The sequence below is a fragment of the Staurois parvus genome, unplaced genomic scaffold (assembly GCF_062004578.1).
Source record: "Staurois parvus isolate SC_StPar_1 unplaced genomic scaffold, SC_StPar_1.0 ptg000432l, whole genome shotgun sequence".
Classification (NCBI taxonomy): domain Eukaryota; kingdom Metazoa; phylum Chordata; class Amphibia; order Anura; family Ranidae; genus Staurois; species Staurois parvus.
Window position 1 is genome coordinate 9,892,786 of NW_028318228.1, and position 18,690 is coordinate 9,911,475.

The 18,690-nt window shown below is 38.2% G+C and overlaps 1 protein-coding gene across 2 annotated transcripts in view; it reads right to left on the reverse strand.

Annotated features, from left to right (window-relative positions):
• Nucleotides 1–388: 388 nt before the first annotated feature.
• The window catches only part of NTRK3 (neurotrophic receptor tyrosine kinase 3), a 979,065-nt gene continuing 960,763 nt past the window's right edge, over nt 389–18,690 (reverse strand). For both annotated transcript variants that reach the window (XM_089687661.1, XM_089687660.1), the window contains exons 17-18: nt 16,393–16,551; nt 389–7,702 (exon numbers count right to left, since the gene is read on the reverse strand). In XM_089687661.1, coding sequence (XP_089543787.1) covers nt 7,517–7,702; nt 16,393–16,551 — 345 coding nt within the window. In that variant the 3' untranslated portion in view covers nt 389–7,516. The remainder of the gene's footprint in view (nt 7,703–16,392; nt 16,552–18,690) is intronic.

The following is an 18,690-nucleotide window of genomic DNA, read 5'->3' on the forward strand; positions in this document are numbered from 1 at the left end:
TTTTTACCTGCAATGAAAAAAAAAAAGATTTAATATAGAAGAAAAGTTACTCTACCGACGTGTGAAATTTGAATGATCTATGTAAGTTAATAAAAACATTTTGGGGTAGATTTACTAAAAATGGTTCACTCAGAATCTGGTGCACCTTTGCATGGCAGCCAATCAGCTTCTAACCTCAGCTTGCTCAATTAAGCTTTGGCAATAAAACCTGGAAGCTGATTGGTTTCTATGCAGAAGTGCACTAGATATTGCACTCACCAGCTTTAGTAAATAAACCCTTTTATGTCCACTTTTGCAGTACTTTTCGTACCACCCTTGTACAAGCTAGTCAAAGGAGTAAAAAAAAAAACAGGGTTAAAAGTGAATAATTACCAGCAATATCACCATCTGTAATAAAACAAAGGCCATTTATTATATTTACTGAATTAAGTTCCAGAATATATAGTGTACAGATTTTGAATTTCTTGTTGAAGCATTATTGGATACTATAATACTACAATGCGGTATAATACCTACATTTCGTAATCAAACACTAAATATAAAGGTGTGTTCTGCTTGTCAAATTTCCTGTTTCCGTCATTTGTACATCACCCCTAGAGAAGATGTAATGCAGGCCATAGCTACTGTCAGATTGGCATCCTGCCTAGATCCGCAGCTGTGCTTGTTTGAGAATGGTCACAAATACATGCTGCTGAGGTCATACAGAGCAAACTGCATATCCCTCTTACTAACTAGCCCCCTTCATCCTTGCATACATAGCTTGAAGAGGAAAGATGACAAAAAAAGAAAAGGGCAGAGATATGGTAGGCTTCAACTGGGATTTGCTGTGCTGAGAGATGTACAGTGTCATATGCATTACAATCAGCTCCTTCGTAAAATTCTCAGCTTAGAGGTTAACTTGGATGTCAGTGTCATCTGTGTAGAAATTACTTGGAGAGAAAGATCTTCTGAAGTCTTAATACAACAGTCAATTCCACCCAGTCAGCAGGAAATGAACATATTATTTTCTGCTTTGCCTTTGCAATGAAATTGTGCCAATTTTTTTTCCTCCTATTTCAAGTTCCAACTTGTTGGCTGTCTTTGGGATCCGGCTAGCATTAATACCTTCACTGTTACGGTAAGGAGATTTGTCATCTCCCAGCAGCTGTGTGTTAAACAAGAATGAAGCTCGAGCTTACTTAGGCTCAGACGGCAAATCACTTTGCATTTTCCACTTTCACTGTCAGGCAGATGAGATTGTTGGGAGTTAGGCTATGCCTGCTCTGTCTAAGATAATTGATTCGAACACTGGCCCATCAACATAAAATGTCACATTTTTCTAAATTTAAAACCTAACATGATCAAAAAGCATATAAAAACAGTTCCAGTTTTCCGTATTAGTCTACTTGGCCTGACCCAGAACATTTATTAACTAAACTTAAAAACAGAAATCAAGGTAACATTTTTTTGGGGGCTGGAGTAACATCGGGACTTCTGTCAGGTTTGTACTGCTGTCTGTGACCCTTCTGAAGATATTTCTCTTCATTTTCTGTCCATCATAATCACACCCCATTCATACATACCACTGCGGGTGTGTATTTTAAGTTAATGGTACCACGAAATCAGTTCGTAAAATGCGGTGTGATGTGCAGAATTGGATTGCATGGGTGTGAACACCCATGTGATCTGATTCTGTTGCGAGCTAAAAAAGGGTCTTGCACTTTTTTGGTGTGGATGTGGTGCAATTTGAGCCATATGAAATGTACGTAAAACCTAACATGATCAAAAAGCATATAAAAACAGTTCCAGTTTTCCATATCAGTCTACTTGGCCTGACTCAGAACATTTATTAACTAAACTTAAAAACAGAAATCAAGGTAAAATTTTTTTGGGGGCTAGAGTAACATCGGGACTTCTGTCAGGTTTGTACTGCTGTCTGTGACCCTTCTGAAGAAATTTCTCTTCATTTTCTGTCCATTGTAATCACACCCCGTTCATACATACCACTGCGGGTGTGTATTTTAAGTTAATGGTACCACGAAATCAGTTCGCAAAATGCAGTGTGATGTGCAGAATCGGATTGCATGGGTGTGAACACCCATGTGATCTGATTCTGTTGCGGGCTAAAAAAGGGTCTTGCACTTTTTGGTGTGGATGTGGTGCAATTTGAGCCATATGAAATGTACGTAAAACCTAACATGATCAAAAAGCATATAAAAACAGTTCCAGTTTTCCATATCAGTCTACTTGGCCTGACTCAGAACATTTATTAACTAAACTTAAAAACAGAAATCAAGGCAAAACTTTTTGGGGGGGCTGGAGTAACATCGGGACTTCTGTCAGGTTCGTACTGCTGTCTTTGACCCTTCTTAGGATATTTCTCTTCATTTTCTGTCCAACTGGCACCAAGAACTGGAACAGAAAGTAAAAGGAAATCTTTTCAGTGGAGAGAAAAGGGTTAATTTACTACAGTCAACTAGGCTTTTCACTTTGCAAGGAAAGTTGCACTGTGCAAATGAATAGTGAATGCCATGAAATTTCACTTTGCAAAGAATACCCAATCACGTGCAAGAAAAATTAAAGAAATGGCATTTTTGCTTGCACATGATTGGATAATGGAAGTAAGCAAAACTTTATCTTATTCCCTAAGCTAAGAGAAAATTACAAAGTGAAATGTCACCTGAAAAGTGAACAGCCTATTTTCCTTTAGTAAATCAACTCTTTGGAATATACGTGGGCCTGGTGAAGCACACCGCTGTCACTGGTTCCTAATGTTGCTCACTTTGCAAGGAAAACTGCATTTTGCAAAGGAATTTGCATTAGCGCTTAGTGAATGGGGTGGAGTCCTTCACCTTATTCACAAAACTATGGGGATAATTCCTTGCAAAGTAAATAGTATATTTGGCTTTAGTACATTAACCCCATAGCCTGGCAGTGGTTCTAAAAATGAACTTTTGGGTAGATGTCTTCATTAAGTTGAAATGTTGACATTTTTGCATTCAAACAGTATTACTCCAACTGGCATGCTTGCATATTGGTGGCAGGTTAGAGTTAAAAAAAATCCATGTATTAAAAGATTTTTTTTTACTTAAATAGATACATAACTGTATTGTTACAGATTTGTTGTTCCGTTTTGATTAGCCCAAATCACTCGCTTGTAAATTGGGGACTGAGTAGGTTTGAAAAACATTTGCTAATTTCTGACCTAGGCTCATACCTTCTATACAGTCACACAATGGAGCAGCTAAATTTAAGAATATAATACTCATTACACCTTCAATGTTTACTTAAATGTAAAAGATAATCCAGTTATTTAAATGTGAACTAGCAAGATTGAAGGATTTTTGTTTTCTACTCCTCCCCAAGATTGGTCCCACAAAATCAACTTTGCCGCATTTACTGCTTAATGTTGACTGCATTCCAATAACATGTTAAACCTGTATGATATGTGTAAGTAATTGTAACCTTAAACTTGGGTTCACACTGATGCAGTGCAGAATTCTGTGCTACTTTCTGCACCGCATCATAATTGCACCCCATTCATATGACACCCTGAAATCAGTTCGGAAAACACGGTGTGATGTGCATGGATCGCATGGGTGTGAACACTCAATTCTGGTGCAGACCAGAAAAACGTCCTGCAATTTTTTGGTGTGGATGCAGCGCGATTTGAACCATAAAAAATGTATGGTTCAAATTACACTGCACATAAATCGCATGTGATTTGCACGGGAATGTGGTGCGGTTCCCGTGTGAATCACATACGATGTGCTACGCCACATCAGTATGAACCCGGGCTTAAACCTCATCACATATCTTAACCCCTTGGCGCTTGCGCCTCCCAGCCCTTTAAGGGTTTCAGAAGCCAGGGGGCAGGTGGGGTTTTAGGGTCATATGACTGCTGTGACTCGCTGTCATGGCAGTTACATGATCGGGAAAGGTCTCGATCAAAAGAGGGGATCGGGACCTTTCCTTGAGTACTGGGCATGTGTGTTGGGAGCACGCAAGGTGTGTGCTCTCAGCACATATGTTTTTTATAAATGCACGCAAATGTGCGGCCACTTAGGGTCAAGGCCCAGACGCCGAGAGGACGCACATTTGCGTGCGCTTTGCGTGAAGAGGTTAACATTTAACTATTTATGCCCAGATCATGTTCCATGGCTTTAAATGCATATTTGAAATTGGAAGAATGGTTTTCTAGAAACAAAATCATGCTTGCATGCTTTCAGAGAAATTTTAGAGACCCAACTGTAAAAATTGTATTTATCGTACAAGGTTTTGCTCCATTTATCTTAAAAGGCTTAAATGGTAATTCTAGCATAATGTCCTTATGTCAGTATACAATCACAGCAACCCCTTCCATGTTGAAAAAGTAAAAAAAAAAGGAAGGGTTAATAATATTGTTAGAACAGAAAAGCCACATTTAGCTATATGGACAACATGGCAGTGGGAGTGAGGGGTTTTTTTCTTTTTTTTTTTTGAGTTCTTCACATTATTATCTGCAAATTATTCTATCAGATCAATTTGAAAGTAAATGAAATCAGAAACAATTCTATAAAAATGAAATGTACCAAAGGAAGTGATTTACTAAAGTTTTGTCAGGTCAAAAAAAAATTGTTATTTATTTATTTATGTTGAATCTTAAATTGATTGGGTGTTTAAGGTTAAGGTAGCTTGGTTAACCTGACAAACCTTGAGTGAACCACTCTAAAAATGTCTACATTGTGTGATAACATTAATTTCACCAATTCAGTTAAATAAAAAAATTACCGGCAGAAAGATTTTTATATATATACATATACACACAGTAGAAAGGGATGGATATTTACATAAGCGGCACAGTGTTTTTTTTCCCTTATCATTCTCATAGCATTACAAACCACAGACATAAAACATTTAAAAGAAAAAAAAATACCATCAAAAACAAAAGCCTCAAAATAATTATTAACAAATAGGGAGCATACATATCTTCAGAAGCTGTGGATTTATCAACAAATATGGATAGAAGGAATATTATTGCAGCAATAATCCAGATAATGAACATGTAACTGGTACTTGAAGGCCTATTCTACTGTGTCTGCTTCTTTACCAGAATCCATGCGGAATTCATGAACTTAGTTTGTTCTTTTTTCTTTTTTTTTTGTAGAATGATACTTTGAATTATAAGCAATCAATAAAATGTTTACAGAATGCCCCTACGTTGATTGTTTGGAATCTTCGCTTGGGGTGTGTTGTCTTTTCTCCCTCAGTACTCGGATGGTATTATCATCTATTTCTCTCTATCACTGCTCAATTTTATGAAGAAAGGATAACAGTGGCCTCTCTTGACCCCTTCTTAATAACTTTGCCTTTGTTGTTCCACAGACTCATGAGCTTATCAGATCACATACACAGTTCACATGTTGAAGAAGCCACTTCCACTTCTTAATACCAAAACCTTCATTTCATTCAAGGGCTAGTCAGCTCCTTTAGTTTCACATCCAGTGTTTTCATTTTTGTTGCACAAGGCCTCATCTCGATGGTGTAAAGAATTAGGTAACAAAATACCGATTTTTCTGCCTTTGAAAATCATACTTTTTCCATCTGTAGTAACTTTGAAGAATTAAACAAAACACAGAAAGTCATTATTTGAGCAATGACTACACTTGAACTGGGTGTAATGACCTTCTAGAAACCAGTATTTTCAACGGTAGTCTCCATTGTTTTATCTTTAACACACATGTTGGATGTAAATCCAATGTCTGGTACTTGCTGCCCACAAGATCCTTTAGGAAGTAAATGTCTTTTTTTCAGGAGTAGATAAAGAAATGTGTATATCCATTTTCAATCATTACATCTGGGGTAACATCAGTCAGTTTGCTTATACTCCCAAGGTAATCCCCTTTCATGGTATTCCATAGCTTGGTCCACCACCAAATCCAGTAGTAGTTGGACATGCAACCTTTTACCAGTCATACATTTCACTTGTCGATGTTTTGCTCCTTTTATGTATTTGGTATGGTTATGGAAAGTGATTCAGTTTATAGCTTAATGGGTTTAACATCCATTTCTTAACATCCATCTCTGAGCCAGTCTATTCTCCATTCAAGTCTCTGATTAAGTCAATGGATTAAACAAGACATAATTCATTAAGTAATTTAAAAATGAAAACCAAAAAAGATCACAATAATTTAGTGATAACAAAAGTTCCCAGTGCCATGTATATCATGCAGTTGTGTTAATGCTATGTTTTGCTAATGTAGGTAAACGTCTGGCTTTAATGTTCTCTTGCTTTCTATGGGAAAATAAAATTGAGAACAGGACAATGACATGAATACATCCCTCATTAAAATGTCCTCCTCTATGCTTACATAAATAATAATAATAAAGACATTTCATTTTATTTATCTAGATTGTATCAATTATGAAAATAAATCTGTCATTGTATAATCAAGATACTTATATAATTATGAATTTAACACGACTGGAAAGTCACTGAAACCTGACTTCCCAAACAACTGTAATTTAGACCTGAGACACACTACATATAAACATAGACATCCCAAAATACACCAGAAGTAGGAGGGACACTAACAAAACTATCCATCCCTTACTAGACAGTTTCCTTAACATTATTTTTATATTTGCGTACTTGTGAGAAAAGCATTATGCTCTCTGTAATACTGGTTAAAGGTAATAGGTACTGAAAATCACATTTTACAAAATTAAATCATAGTCGTCTATTGTGTTTCTTGTACTGGTCACATATCCCAATATCTTAAAAATGTAAAAAAAAAAGAAAATAACAAAAAAAGTAAACATAAAAATATCAAGAACAAAAAATCTTGGATTGACTTAAACAAAGATACTGTTTTACCCGTAGGTACCAATTCCAGAAATCAGAAATCCTATACTCGCAGGATTTAAGAAATTATAAAAAATGTTCTTAAGTAGTTAAGTAGGTAAATGTCCAGCTTCCTCAAAAAATGGCTGAATTGCTCTTCCTATCACACCCCAGCTTGACTCAATTTGTTGTTTCTCTTTGAGTACGCATGCGAGTCCTCAAACTGTTGTACTCAGTGAGACAATGCATTTGGTTGTTGCAATCCGCCACTGTGTATACAATAAAGGATAAATGCTCCACAGACTATGGCGTCATCTTAAGGCTTGATGCCATTGTGGAGGTTTTGAATAGGATTGTCTTTATGCATTTAGTTGAGTACTGAGCTTTGCACACTGAAGAACTGAAGCAAAAACAAAAAACAACCACATTTTTCAGTGGTGGAATTTCAGTTCCCAACTCTTGTTCTTTACCAAATCTGTAACAGCAGAGTCTTCCGAAATGGTTGTATTGGTGGAAGATGTAGACAAAAATGAATCTGCTTTTACAGATTTCTTTCTGTGTTGTTATATGTTGCAGGCACTTAAGTTTTTTGTTTTTATATTTTTTCATTTTTGAAATTTTTTTTAATATGAAGACATTTTTTTTTTCTTGGAAAGGCAGGAATAAGGAAGGAAAGGGTAACTAGGATCATAACAACTTCACAAATGGCCTTGGTTAGCCCAGGATGTCCAAATAAATTGGAGAAGCCTTTCCTAGGGCTTGAAGAATCTTGTAAATTTCTTTGATATTTAACCGCAGCTGAGGCTCTCTCTGCCAGCATCCCAGCATAATGTCATACACTTCCTTTGGGGCCACTCTTGGTCTCTCCAGCACACGTCCTTGCGTGATGCACTCAATAACCTGAAAGAAAAGGAACATACGAGAGGAAATATATGAATACAAATTTAAAAAAATAATTATATTATATAACATGTCTAGGACATTAAGAACAAACAGACAGAAACAAATGTTTTGAAATCATGACTGACTGCTAGTTGAAAAATAAATAAAATGATGATTGGGTGCTTTTCATCATATGTAGGGGCATGCAGGGAATACTTTCACCTATACTGATAATACAACTCTAAGCCAATGTACAAACTCTTACATATGTTTTTGACCATTTGACTAAGCACATCTCTAACACACCCTCTCTCAACCTTTTTAACATGGAGGAACTCTTGAATTAATTTCTAGGTCTCCCTGAACTGTCTTCCACAAAGGTTGTTTTTTTTTTTGTGCGCTTATACCCGCGCAATCTATTCTCTGGGGTGCTTATTCCTAGAATATACTCTAGACTTCACTGCAAATCATATATTATCTTGTTCAGTGAATGGACAACATTATACAGTGATACCTCTGTTCACGAATACTTCTGTTCACAAACAACTTGGTTCGTGAACAGAAGAGTTTGCAAAAATTTGCTTTGGTTAATGAACACAAGCCGTGGCCATCTTCCCTGCTCTGACATATGGTTGTGACTTCCTGTAGGCGAGAGCGCGGTCACAGACAGACACTGATACTGTGAAGACACTTACAGTACTGAGAAGTTTTTTGGTGTGCTTTTTAGCACATACTGTACCAGACATTCAGTATGGCTCCAAAGAAAATTCAGAGCAAGCATGGTGGTAAGAAGAAAGTACGGAGTGGTAATAAAGGTGACAATAATGTGCAGAGCAAGCATGGTGGTAAGAAGAAAGTACGGAGTGGTAATGAAGGTGACAATAATGTGCAGAGCAAGCAAGGTGGTAAGAAGAAAGTACGGAGTGGTAATGAAGGTGACAATAATGTGCAGAGCAAGCATGCTGTTGAAAAGAAAGTGCGGAGTGGTAATGAGGGTGACCAGAAGCAACACCCCAACATAACTGTAATGAACAGAGTGTTGAATATGATGAACAAAACGTGGCAAGTGACATTGGACAGATGTTTCACCAAAACTGAGTCTGCAGGTAAGAGACAAAGAAGCAAGGAAACCCCTGAAGGAGATCTCCCCAAAGTCCTTATGAAGAGGGACTCTCCCTCCGAACAATAACTGCCTCCCACCCCCCTTCCTGCCCTCCACACCAGAAGTTGTCTCAAGCAAGGTTAGTGTTCTCTCTCTTCATACTGTACTGTACTTTGTTTCATATGTTTATGGTTCAAAAACAAAACAAAAAAAAAAAGTTCAGAATAGATTAACCTTATTTACATTGAAACTTATGGGAAAATTTGATTCGGTTGGCGATCAAATCTGGTGTGCGACCATGTTCTTACGGGTCAGAAACGATTAACCTGATTTACATTGAACCCTATGGGAAAATTTGCCTCAGTACGTGACCATTTCGGTTCGTGGCCAGAGTCGTGAAACAAATTAAGTTCGTGAACCAAGTTATTACTGTACTCTTGATTATTCACTCGTCCTGTTGCTTGGATTACAACATTTTGCTGATATTGATATTCCCTTGTGTACTGTTTACAAATCGTTAATTTTTTTTTTAATTTTAATGAAAATAAATGCAAATAAATAATTTCTAGGTCTCACAGAACCCATTTGTATATTTAGTATATCTACAGCTCACTACTAGAGATTGCATAATGGAAACATTTATTTCGTTTCAGATTCGTTGTTCTGAATTGATTCGTATTTCTGGAAGTTATCTCCGAAGTTTGGCTATATTTGTTTTAACATGTTATTTCAGGAGATTACTTATGCACTCTGATTCATAACTACTAGTCAAACCCATAAAGAGAAATGGAATGAGCTGGAGTAAGTAATGAATTGAACAAAATACATTTCGGATTCATTCGTTATGTTATTATTCAGAGATTCTGATGGATACACCTCCATCCAACCCAAACACAATAAGTAGGAATCATCGTCTTATTTCACTTTTATATCTTACTGCATTTATTGCAATATGTTTCCATCTCGTATTTAGTGCATTTTTTATAATAATGGCAAATATTAATGCAAAAAAGTATTGGCTGAGACAAAGACTACCACACAGCTCTCATCCAAACAAAATGAAAGGATCCTAATCATTTTCCATCATTCCTTATGTTGCTACATTATTTCGGATGCTTCAAACATTAACATGAATGAACTGAATTACTGAATATTAGGACTATCACTTCTATGGAAGCTGAATATTAGGACTATCACATCATGTCATCCGAATGAAAGCAATGGATATGAATGAATTAAATGTTTTCATTATAATTTATTTTGCATTTGTGAAAATTCATTACTATTGTGATTCAGAGATTCAGTTACATCCGAATCTCAGAATAACAAAGATTTTTTTCCAAATTTTGATTCGTAACTAAATGAATCACATACAGTCATGGCCGAAATTGTTGGCACCCTTGATATTTTTCCTGAAAATCAAGTATTTCACACAAAAAAGGTATTGCATTAACACGTTTTGCTATACACATGTTTATTCCCTTTGTATGTATTGGAACAAATATAAAACAGAGGCAGAAAAGCAAATATGACATAATGTCACACAAAACCCCAAAAATGGGCTGGACAAAAGTATTGGCACCCTTAACTTAATATTTGGTTGCACACCCTTTGGAAAACATAACTGAAATCAGTCGCTTCCTATAACCATCAATAAGCTTCTGACACCTCTCACCCGGAATTTTGGACCACTCTTCCTTTGCAAACAGCTCCAGGTCTCTCTTATTGGAAGGACACCTTTTCCCAACAGCAATTTTAAGATCTCTCCACAGGTGTTCAATGGGATTTAGATCTGGGCTCATTGCTGGCCACTTCAGAACTCTCCAGCGCTTCTTTGCCATCCATTTCTGAGTGCTTTTTGACGTATGTTTGGGGTCATTGTCCTGCTGGAAGACCCAGGATCTTGGACGCAAACCCAGCTTTCTGAAACTGGGCCCTACAGTGCGACCCAAAATCCTTTGGTAATCCTCAGATTTCATGATGCCTTGCACACAGTCAAGGCACCCAGTGCCAGAGGCAGCAAAACAACCCCAAAACATCATTGAACCTCCACCATATTTTACCGTAGGTACTGTGTTTTGTTCTTTGTAGGCCTCATTCCGTTTTCGGTAAACAGTAGAATGATGTGCTTTACCGAAAAGCTCTATCTTGGTCTCATCTGTCCACAAGACGTTTTCCCAGAAGGCTTTTGGCTTACTCAAGTACATTTTGGCAAACTGTAGTCTTGCTTTTTTATGTCTCTGTGTCAGCAGTGGGGTCCTCCTGGGTCTCCTGCCATAGCGTTTCATTTCATTTAAATGTCGACGGATAGTTCGCGCTGACACTGATGCTCCCTGAGCCTGCAGGACAGCTTGAATGTCTTTGGAACATGTTTGGGGCTGCTTATCCACCATCCGGACTATTCTGCGTTGCAATCTTTCATCAATTTTCCTCATCCGTCCACGACCAGGGAGATTAGCTACAGTGCCATGGGTTGCAAACTTCTTGATAATGTTGCGCACTGTGGACAAAGGCAAATCTAGTTCTCTGGAGATGGACTTGTAACCTTGAGATTGTTGATATTTTGCCACAATTTTGGTTCTCAGGTCCTCAGACAGTTCTCGTCTCCTCTTTCTGTTGTCCATGCTTAGTGTGGCACAGACAGACACACAATGCAAAGGTTAAGTGAACGTCTCTCCTTTTTATCTGCTTTCAGGTGTGATTTCTATATTGCCCACACCTGTTACTTGCCCCAGGTGAGTTTACAGGAGCATCACATGCTTGTAACATTCTTATTTATCCGCAGTTGTGAAAGGGTGCCAATACTTTTGTCCAGCCCATTTTTGGAGGTTTGTGTGACATTATGTCGAATTTGCTTTCTTTCCTCCCTTTTTTTGTTTTGTCCCAATACACACAAAGGGAATAAACATGTGTATAGCAAAACATGTGTTAATGCAATACGTTTCGTGAGAAATACATGATTTCCTGGAGAAATATCAAGGGTGCCAACAATTTCGGCCATGACTGTATGTCCAGGCCAGATTAAGAGCATCATGGGCCTGGTGCTGAAGATTTTGGTGGGCCTTAAGGGCGAGGTAGAAGGAACATAGGCTCTACGGTATGGAAGCCCAGGCTTCCATAAGAGTCCTGCATTACTGGTGTGTGCGGTGCACCCTGAGGTGAGGTAGGAGTGGGCAGCCTCACAAGCCTAACACAGTTCTATGGAAGCTGAATATTCGGACTGCCCACCCGGCGCCCATTTTTAATCCCTCCACCCGGCTAAGGTGGTGTGTACGGAATGCAGGAGATCCCTCCCCATCGGCCCATTGCTTTCCATGTGCAGCCTGTTCTTTTTGGGCAGCAGGGCCTATATTAAGGTATGGGTCTGGAGCTGCAGCTCAAATAGCCCCTATGTTAGTCTAGCCCTGCACAAGTCTACTCACAACAGCATGAAGAGTATGGTAATATACGAAAATAAACAAAAAATAAGGAATGAGGGTTACTTAGCCCATTTTACTCCCAGGGCTGCTCAATATGACAAAACTGTTTTTGAGTAATAATTACATTAAACAAATAATTATTTATTCCAGAAAAGCATGCAGGCAGTGAAACCTGGCCCCACTCTAGTGGTCAGATGGAGAAAGACCCTTTATACTGGTGATCATTTGGAAAAGGGGTCCTTACACTGGTAGTCAAATAATACCCCTTACATTGGACTTTAGTTTGAAGTCAGAAAGTCCCCCCATCCATTCCTTGCTTTCTCTTTTTCTCTTTTGGTGCTATTTTATCCACTTCCATATCCACATTATTTTGTTTATTAATCATTCATTTTTCCACTTTACAAATACATTAGCTAACAAGATAATTGGTGTCAATGGTTATTTATCTGGGAGTCAGAAATGTCCTATTGCTCAAGGAACCCCCTAGCATCCCCCGGAGGAACCCTTGCTCTAACAGATCATATGATGGCAAAGGATCCTTTCTTGTATGAAACCTGCTGCAGAGATACTTTTCATAGAGAACTATGAAACAGAAAATCATTATTCTTTTCATTTTTTGAACAGTGAATAAAACTGACTTTTATATATTAACAGTCCCCTTCAGAAAGCTAACAGTCTTTACAATAACATGTCTGTGTTTATTTATGACCGGAGCTTCAGCCTCTACTGCGGCTGTTCAGTTGATTCTGTTCACTGGTCAAGAAGCATACTATAGATGTAATCAGACTAGACATTGCTCTTGTTTGTTCTCTGGTCTGTAAAGTAAGGCTGTCAGTTTTCTGTACTGGCAGAAGTAATTTAATGTTTAGGAGGGTTGCATTTATATTAATTTCCCTTGTGTATAAATGTACAGCTAGTCCTATGACCACTGAATATCCACCTATCTGTGTGTCAGAAAGTCCCCCCCATCCATTCCTTGCTTTCTCTTTTTCTCTTTTTGGTGCTATTTTATCGACTTCCATATCCCCATTATTTTGTTTATTCATCATTCATTTTTCACAGCAGTCCATGGAAATGCATATTTAACTCTGTGTGCACTCATATGTCTTTAAGTGAATTAATAGGAAGCGGCTTTGAAGCCTCAATTAATTATTAAAATTGCTTCAAGAGCATCAGAATAGCTATGCATTTTAAAGCAGAATTCCAGATATTGAATTGTTTTTCCAGCCATTGTCAAAAACAAAACAATGCAGCTAACACAGCGATGTTAAAGCTGAAACTTTTACACAAAAATATTGGTGGGAGTGGGTATTAAGAGCACCACATCCAAAAGAAATTCAGAAGACATGAAGTGTTACTAAACCCACAACAGTAAAATCAGTCTGTATATGCAGTAAAGCATGCTTGTTATACTCACTGTGGATCCTAAGGGGTTAATCCTCTGCATTGTGTAAAAAGGCTTCTTCTCTGTTCCTCCCCTTTTTCAAGCGACCACTTCTTATTTCCTGATAAGACAGACTGAACCGTAGGCATTTTGCACATGCTCAGTTTGGTGTGTATTGCTAAAGAGGTTTTTTTTTTTTTCTTGAGAGAGTGCATGTGATCAGCACAGGGCCAATCAGCACTGGTAAGACAGAGGTCAGGGGTTTTACATCCTCCTACAGCAAAATGGAAAATCCTACAAGCTTTAACATGTGCTCAGCTGGACACTGCTAAAAGTCACAAGACTGCTCTAACTGCTTATGAGAAAAGGTATTTAGCAGTTTATATTTACTACAATAATTGCATTTCCATTTTCTGTGTACTGTGGGAGACCAGATTTAGTAAATGCAGGGTCCTGGGTTTAGTAACACTTTAATTACATTTTTAATTTATTCAATATCTTGGATTTAGATCATGAATGGATCTGAATTTTGTTGCATTTGTCTGTACCCCTGACCTCTGTCTGGACAGTGCTGATTGGTCCTGTGCTGATCACATGCACTCTCTCAAAAAAATAAAAAACCTCCCTAGCAATACACACCAAACTGAGCATGTGCAAAGTGACTCCACATGATATGTCTTATCAGGAGATAAGAAGGGGACACAGGAAAAAGGGGAGGATCAGAGAAGTCAGGATCAAACAGCGTTTTTACACAATGCAGAGGATTAACCCCTTAGTTATGCTTTACTGCATATACAGACTGATTTTACTGTTGTGGGTTTAGTAACACTTTAATTTCCCCATGGGCCGAACTAATATCACATCATGTGACATCATCCGAATGAAATAAATGAAAAGAATACATTTGTTAATTTTGTTGCAACTTTTTTTGGATAAGTTGACATTCGTTACTATGTTCATTCAGGGATTCGTATACATCTGAATCTCCAAAAAGTACATTTTGGTCTGAAAAACAAACTGAAATGAAATGCACATGTCTAGTTGCTACAGTGATCTCTACTAGCTTCCAGGTGGCTGTCCTGATGCACTGTGAAGACAAGAGGTTGCTAGCTTGGCATGGGCACCATTTCTCAATCAAGGCAAGGTGTTCCCTGATTGAACAAGATGGAGATCATGTCATCACTGCCCTATCGCTCCACCTCATCCAATGATAGAACACTTTGCATTTATCAACGCAGAAGGCAGCTGTCATTCCTGGTCTAAAGAGATGCACATACCCAAAGGAGTGAGGATGCTCATGACATCATTGACCTAATTTGGCCACATGGCTATATTGATCAACATCCCTACTCCTTTGTGGACATACAGTGGGACATCCTACAATGCATTGGCCCAGCACTGACAGCTGACTTCTGAGTTTGGTCAAACATGGGTTCAGACTGTATCCAATCTCATTCCTCTTCCCTATAGAAGTTAAATTAATACGTTTGTAATTACGTATTAAGGACTTTGATCCCTTTTTAAATACAGGCACCACTTTGGCCTTGCACCAATCTATTGGTACCAAGTCAATTATTAAAGAGTCTCTAAAAATTATCAGAAATGGCAGGGATCAGCTCTTAGGGGAAACATAAGTGTAAGCCATCTTATTCAACTGTTTCTGGACCATAAAACTTTTCAGCCAGTGTGATACATTTGAGGCTGTGGCATATCTATCCACAATATGAACTTGGACTGAACTCTTATGTGTACATAGCTTTATATGCACTCACCAGCCACTTTATTAGATACACCTGTTTAATTGCTTGGCAACACAAATTGCTAATCAGCTAATCACATGGCAGCAGCCCAGTGCATTTAGGTATCTAGACGTGGTGAAGATGACTTGCTGAGGGTCAAACTGAGCATCAGAGTGGGAAAGAAATGGGATTTAAATGACTGAACGCTGCATGACTGTTGGTTCCAGAGGGGCTGGTCCAGGGGCGGACTGACAACTCATGGGGCCCCCGGGCAATAGGGGATCATGGGGCCCCTGTGTCCTTGCCCAAACTCAAAAAAGCCTACGAAAAAAGTACCAGGGGCATCTCATGGGGCCCCCTACTGACCCTAGGCCCTCAGGCGGTGCCCGAGTTTCCAAATGGTCAGTCCGCCCCTGGGCTGGTCTGACTATTCCAAAAACTACTGATCTACTGGTATTTTCACATACAACCATCTCTAGGGTTTACAGAGGATGGTCCAAAAACTAGAAAATATCCAGTGAGCGGCAGTTGTGTGGTCGAAAATGCCTTGTTGATGTTAGAGGTCAGAGGAGAATGGGCAGACTGGTTGGTACGACATTCAGATGGTAGGGTCAGAATTTGGCATAAACAACATGAAAGCATGGATTCATCCTGCCTTGTATTAACGGTTCAGGCTGGTGGTGGTGTAATGGTGTGGGGAGATTTTCTTGGTACTAGCAAGGTGTACCTAATAATGTGGCCGGTGAGTGTAGTTTTCTTCTTCTGATAGAGTGACTGCAGGCATGTACAATGCACAGAAGGTCTCAGGTCAGAGCCAGAACACATTATAAAGTGTTATATCATCCAGCTGGTTTGGGAATACTTTCGAATAGATCAAAGGGAAAAAGGGTTGACATTTTCATGTGCTGCTTCCTCCTCCTTGACTTTACCATATCTAATTATAACTAAAATTGTGAAACAATCCCTGCACAGTACAGAGAGTACAATGTATTAGCCACATGAACCAAGAAGAATATTTCACAAATACTCATAATTGCCATAGTAGTAACAATGATTAATTGTACCTCTGTGTTTGAGAGCTGGAACCAAGGTTGTTTTCCATATGTGAAAATCTCCCAAAGGATAACTGCAAAACTCCACACATCACTCTCCGTGGTAAATTTTCTATACATAATGCTTTCAGGTGGCATCCAGCGAATCGGCAACATTGTATGGCCTCCCACCTAGGAAAAAAAAACATTATATTAATAAATACCTTGAATAGTAATGTGTACACAACCCTTATACTAATTTGATGAGATAATGAAGTATCACACATCGAATATTTATTTTTGTTGGTCATAGTATTCTCTTACAACCAGTCATTCCTGTGTATTTTTCAACTCCTGCAAACATGTTCTACTGTATATATATATATACAGTATGTATACAGATATATTTATATATACATATTTTTTTTCTGGCGACAACATCTGTTTGGTATAATATCCTCATGCACACTGGACGTTTTTACAGCTGCTGTTTTTGGCTTTTGATGTTTTTTTTTCTACAGCTAGTAAACCCCCCAGCATGTTATCCTATGTGTCCATGTACACATAGACTGTAATCAACATTTTTTGGCAGGGACGTTTTTTGGCTGGAAAAAAAAACAGGACTAGTAGGTTTTTAGAGGAGTTTTTTAGCTGTAAAAATGCTCTAACGTGTCAAAACGCGGTAAAATGTGGTAAAACATTGCAAACCGGCCTTTTTGGACCATTTTTGACCCAGAAAAAAAAATTTTGTGGTAGAAAAATGCTAAAAAATGTGGGAAAACGCTGCTAATCGCAGCAAAACGCTAATGCAAAAACACAAAAAAAAGCTGAAAAACTCACGTTTTTAACGTGACTTTACACAGCTAACGTTACCGCATTATCAAAACGCCCCGTGTGCATGAGGACTAAGATAACGGCATCAGATCCCCCCCTCCCCTTTTTTTTTTCTCTTCCCCAACATCTCACCCTACAATTCTTTCTACAACTGTTTTTCTTTCTAACCTCTTGTCTTCACACCTGTTATTTCCCTGTATCATTTCTTCTCTACCAACCAAATAGAGCATTTACCAGCACACAGATATGACTGACTTCAACCATAGCACATACCCTAGCTATAAATACGTAAACAATCACCGTCACAGTACCCAACGCTTTCCCTACCCTTACCCCTACCATCACACTACTTCACCATTAAAAAGTTGATGAGAGTCAGGACGAGATAACATTCACTAACATCACTTTATCCATTTTCCTCTTGGTATCCACCATGTTACTTTCTATGTTGGATGTACTGTTCTACATGATTTCGTCTTGTACAACTGTTTACAATTTGTCCCGTCTGCGAAACGGAAAGCAATATGTCATGTCTATGTTTTGACTGTGATCCATGGCTGTACATGCTCTAAATGCTTTGGTTTTCTCTTAAAACAATAAAGTATTTTTGGAAAAAAAAGATAACGGCGTCAGCACACAATAACTGCATGTAGCTGTACACATTTATGATCAATAATCGGTCAAGGTTCCTTTGGAGCCTAAATTTTAAACTTTGCATTTACTAGGCATAGCAACTTGTAGATAACAGCATAAATGAAAATTGTCTTTTAAGCAGTTTTGTAAATAGTATAACTTTATGAATACCCTTCTGCTCAAGGGCAGTTAAAATGTTTGGTTTATGGAGAGTTCTTGTTGTCTTCTGAGAAATACTCAGCAAGATTACCTTAGACTGTCAAAACCCCTTGGAGGGTCCATACACCTGTGTTTTGTAGTTACATCACTTTATTGTTGTTCAAATCTCCACCTAAAACAACATTTAGCTAAAGTTCACCATCTCTCCAAATCTCTACACCACAATTACAATATTTCCCAATGCTCAAATAAGAAGTGATTAAGTGTGAACAGTTTGAAATAAATATATCAAAACTACACTTTACTACACTTTGCATTGGCATAGCTTGAATCCAAACTGCAGATGTTAATTTGGAGTTCCTCCTTGCTATATAATGCATAGTATATGATGTAACATAGGCTGTCATAGTAGGCAACTTAGTTTTAGCACAAGATGGATACACTACGTGGTAACTGCATTGTTTAAAAGAAAAATGTGTCATTGGTGTAAGCAGAAAGGCAAATGTCCAGGATGAAGCCTTATTTCATCTTAAAAAAAGTAAGTCTTGCTACATAACAACTTTGCCTGACATAAAGACTGCACTCGAGATAAAATAACTTTTGTGTAGACTACACACCTTATTAAATAGTCAAATGTAAAAAAAATTGATTTGGCTGCTAAGACTGGTGCCCTGGATGTCAGCTTGTGACATTGTACAATGTTGA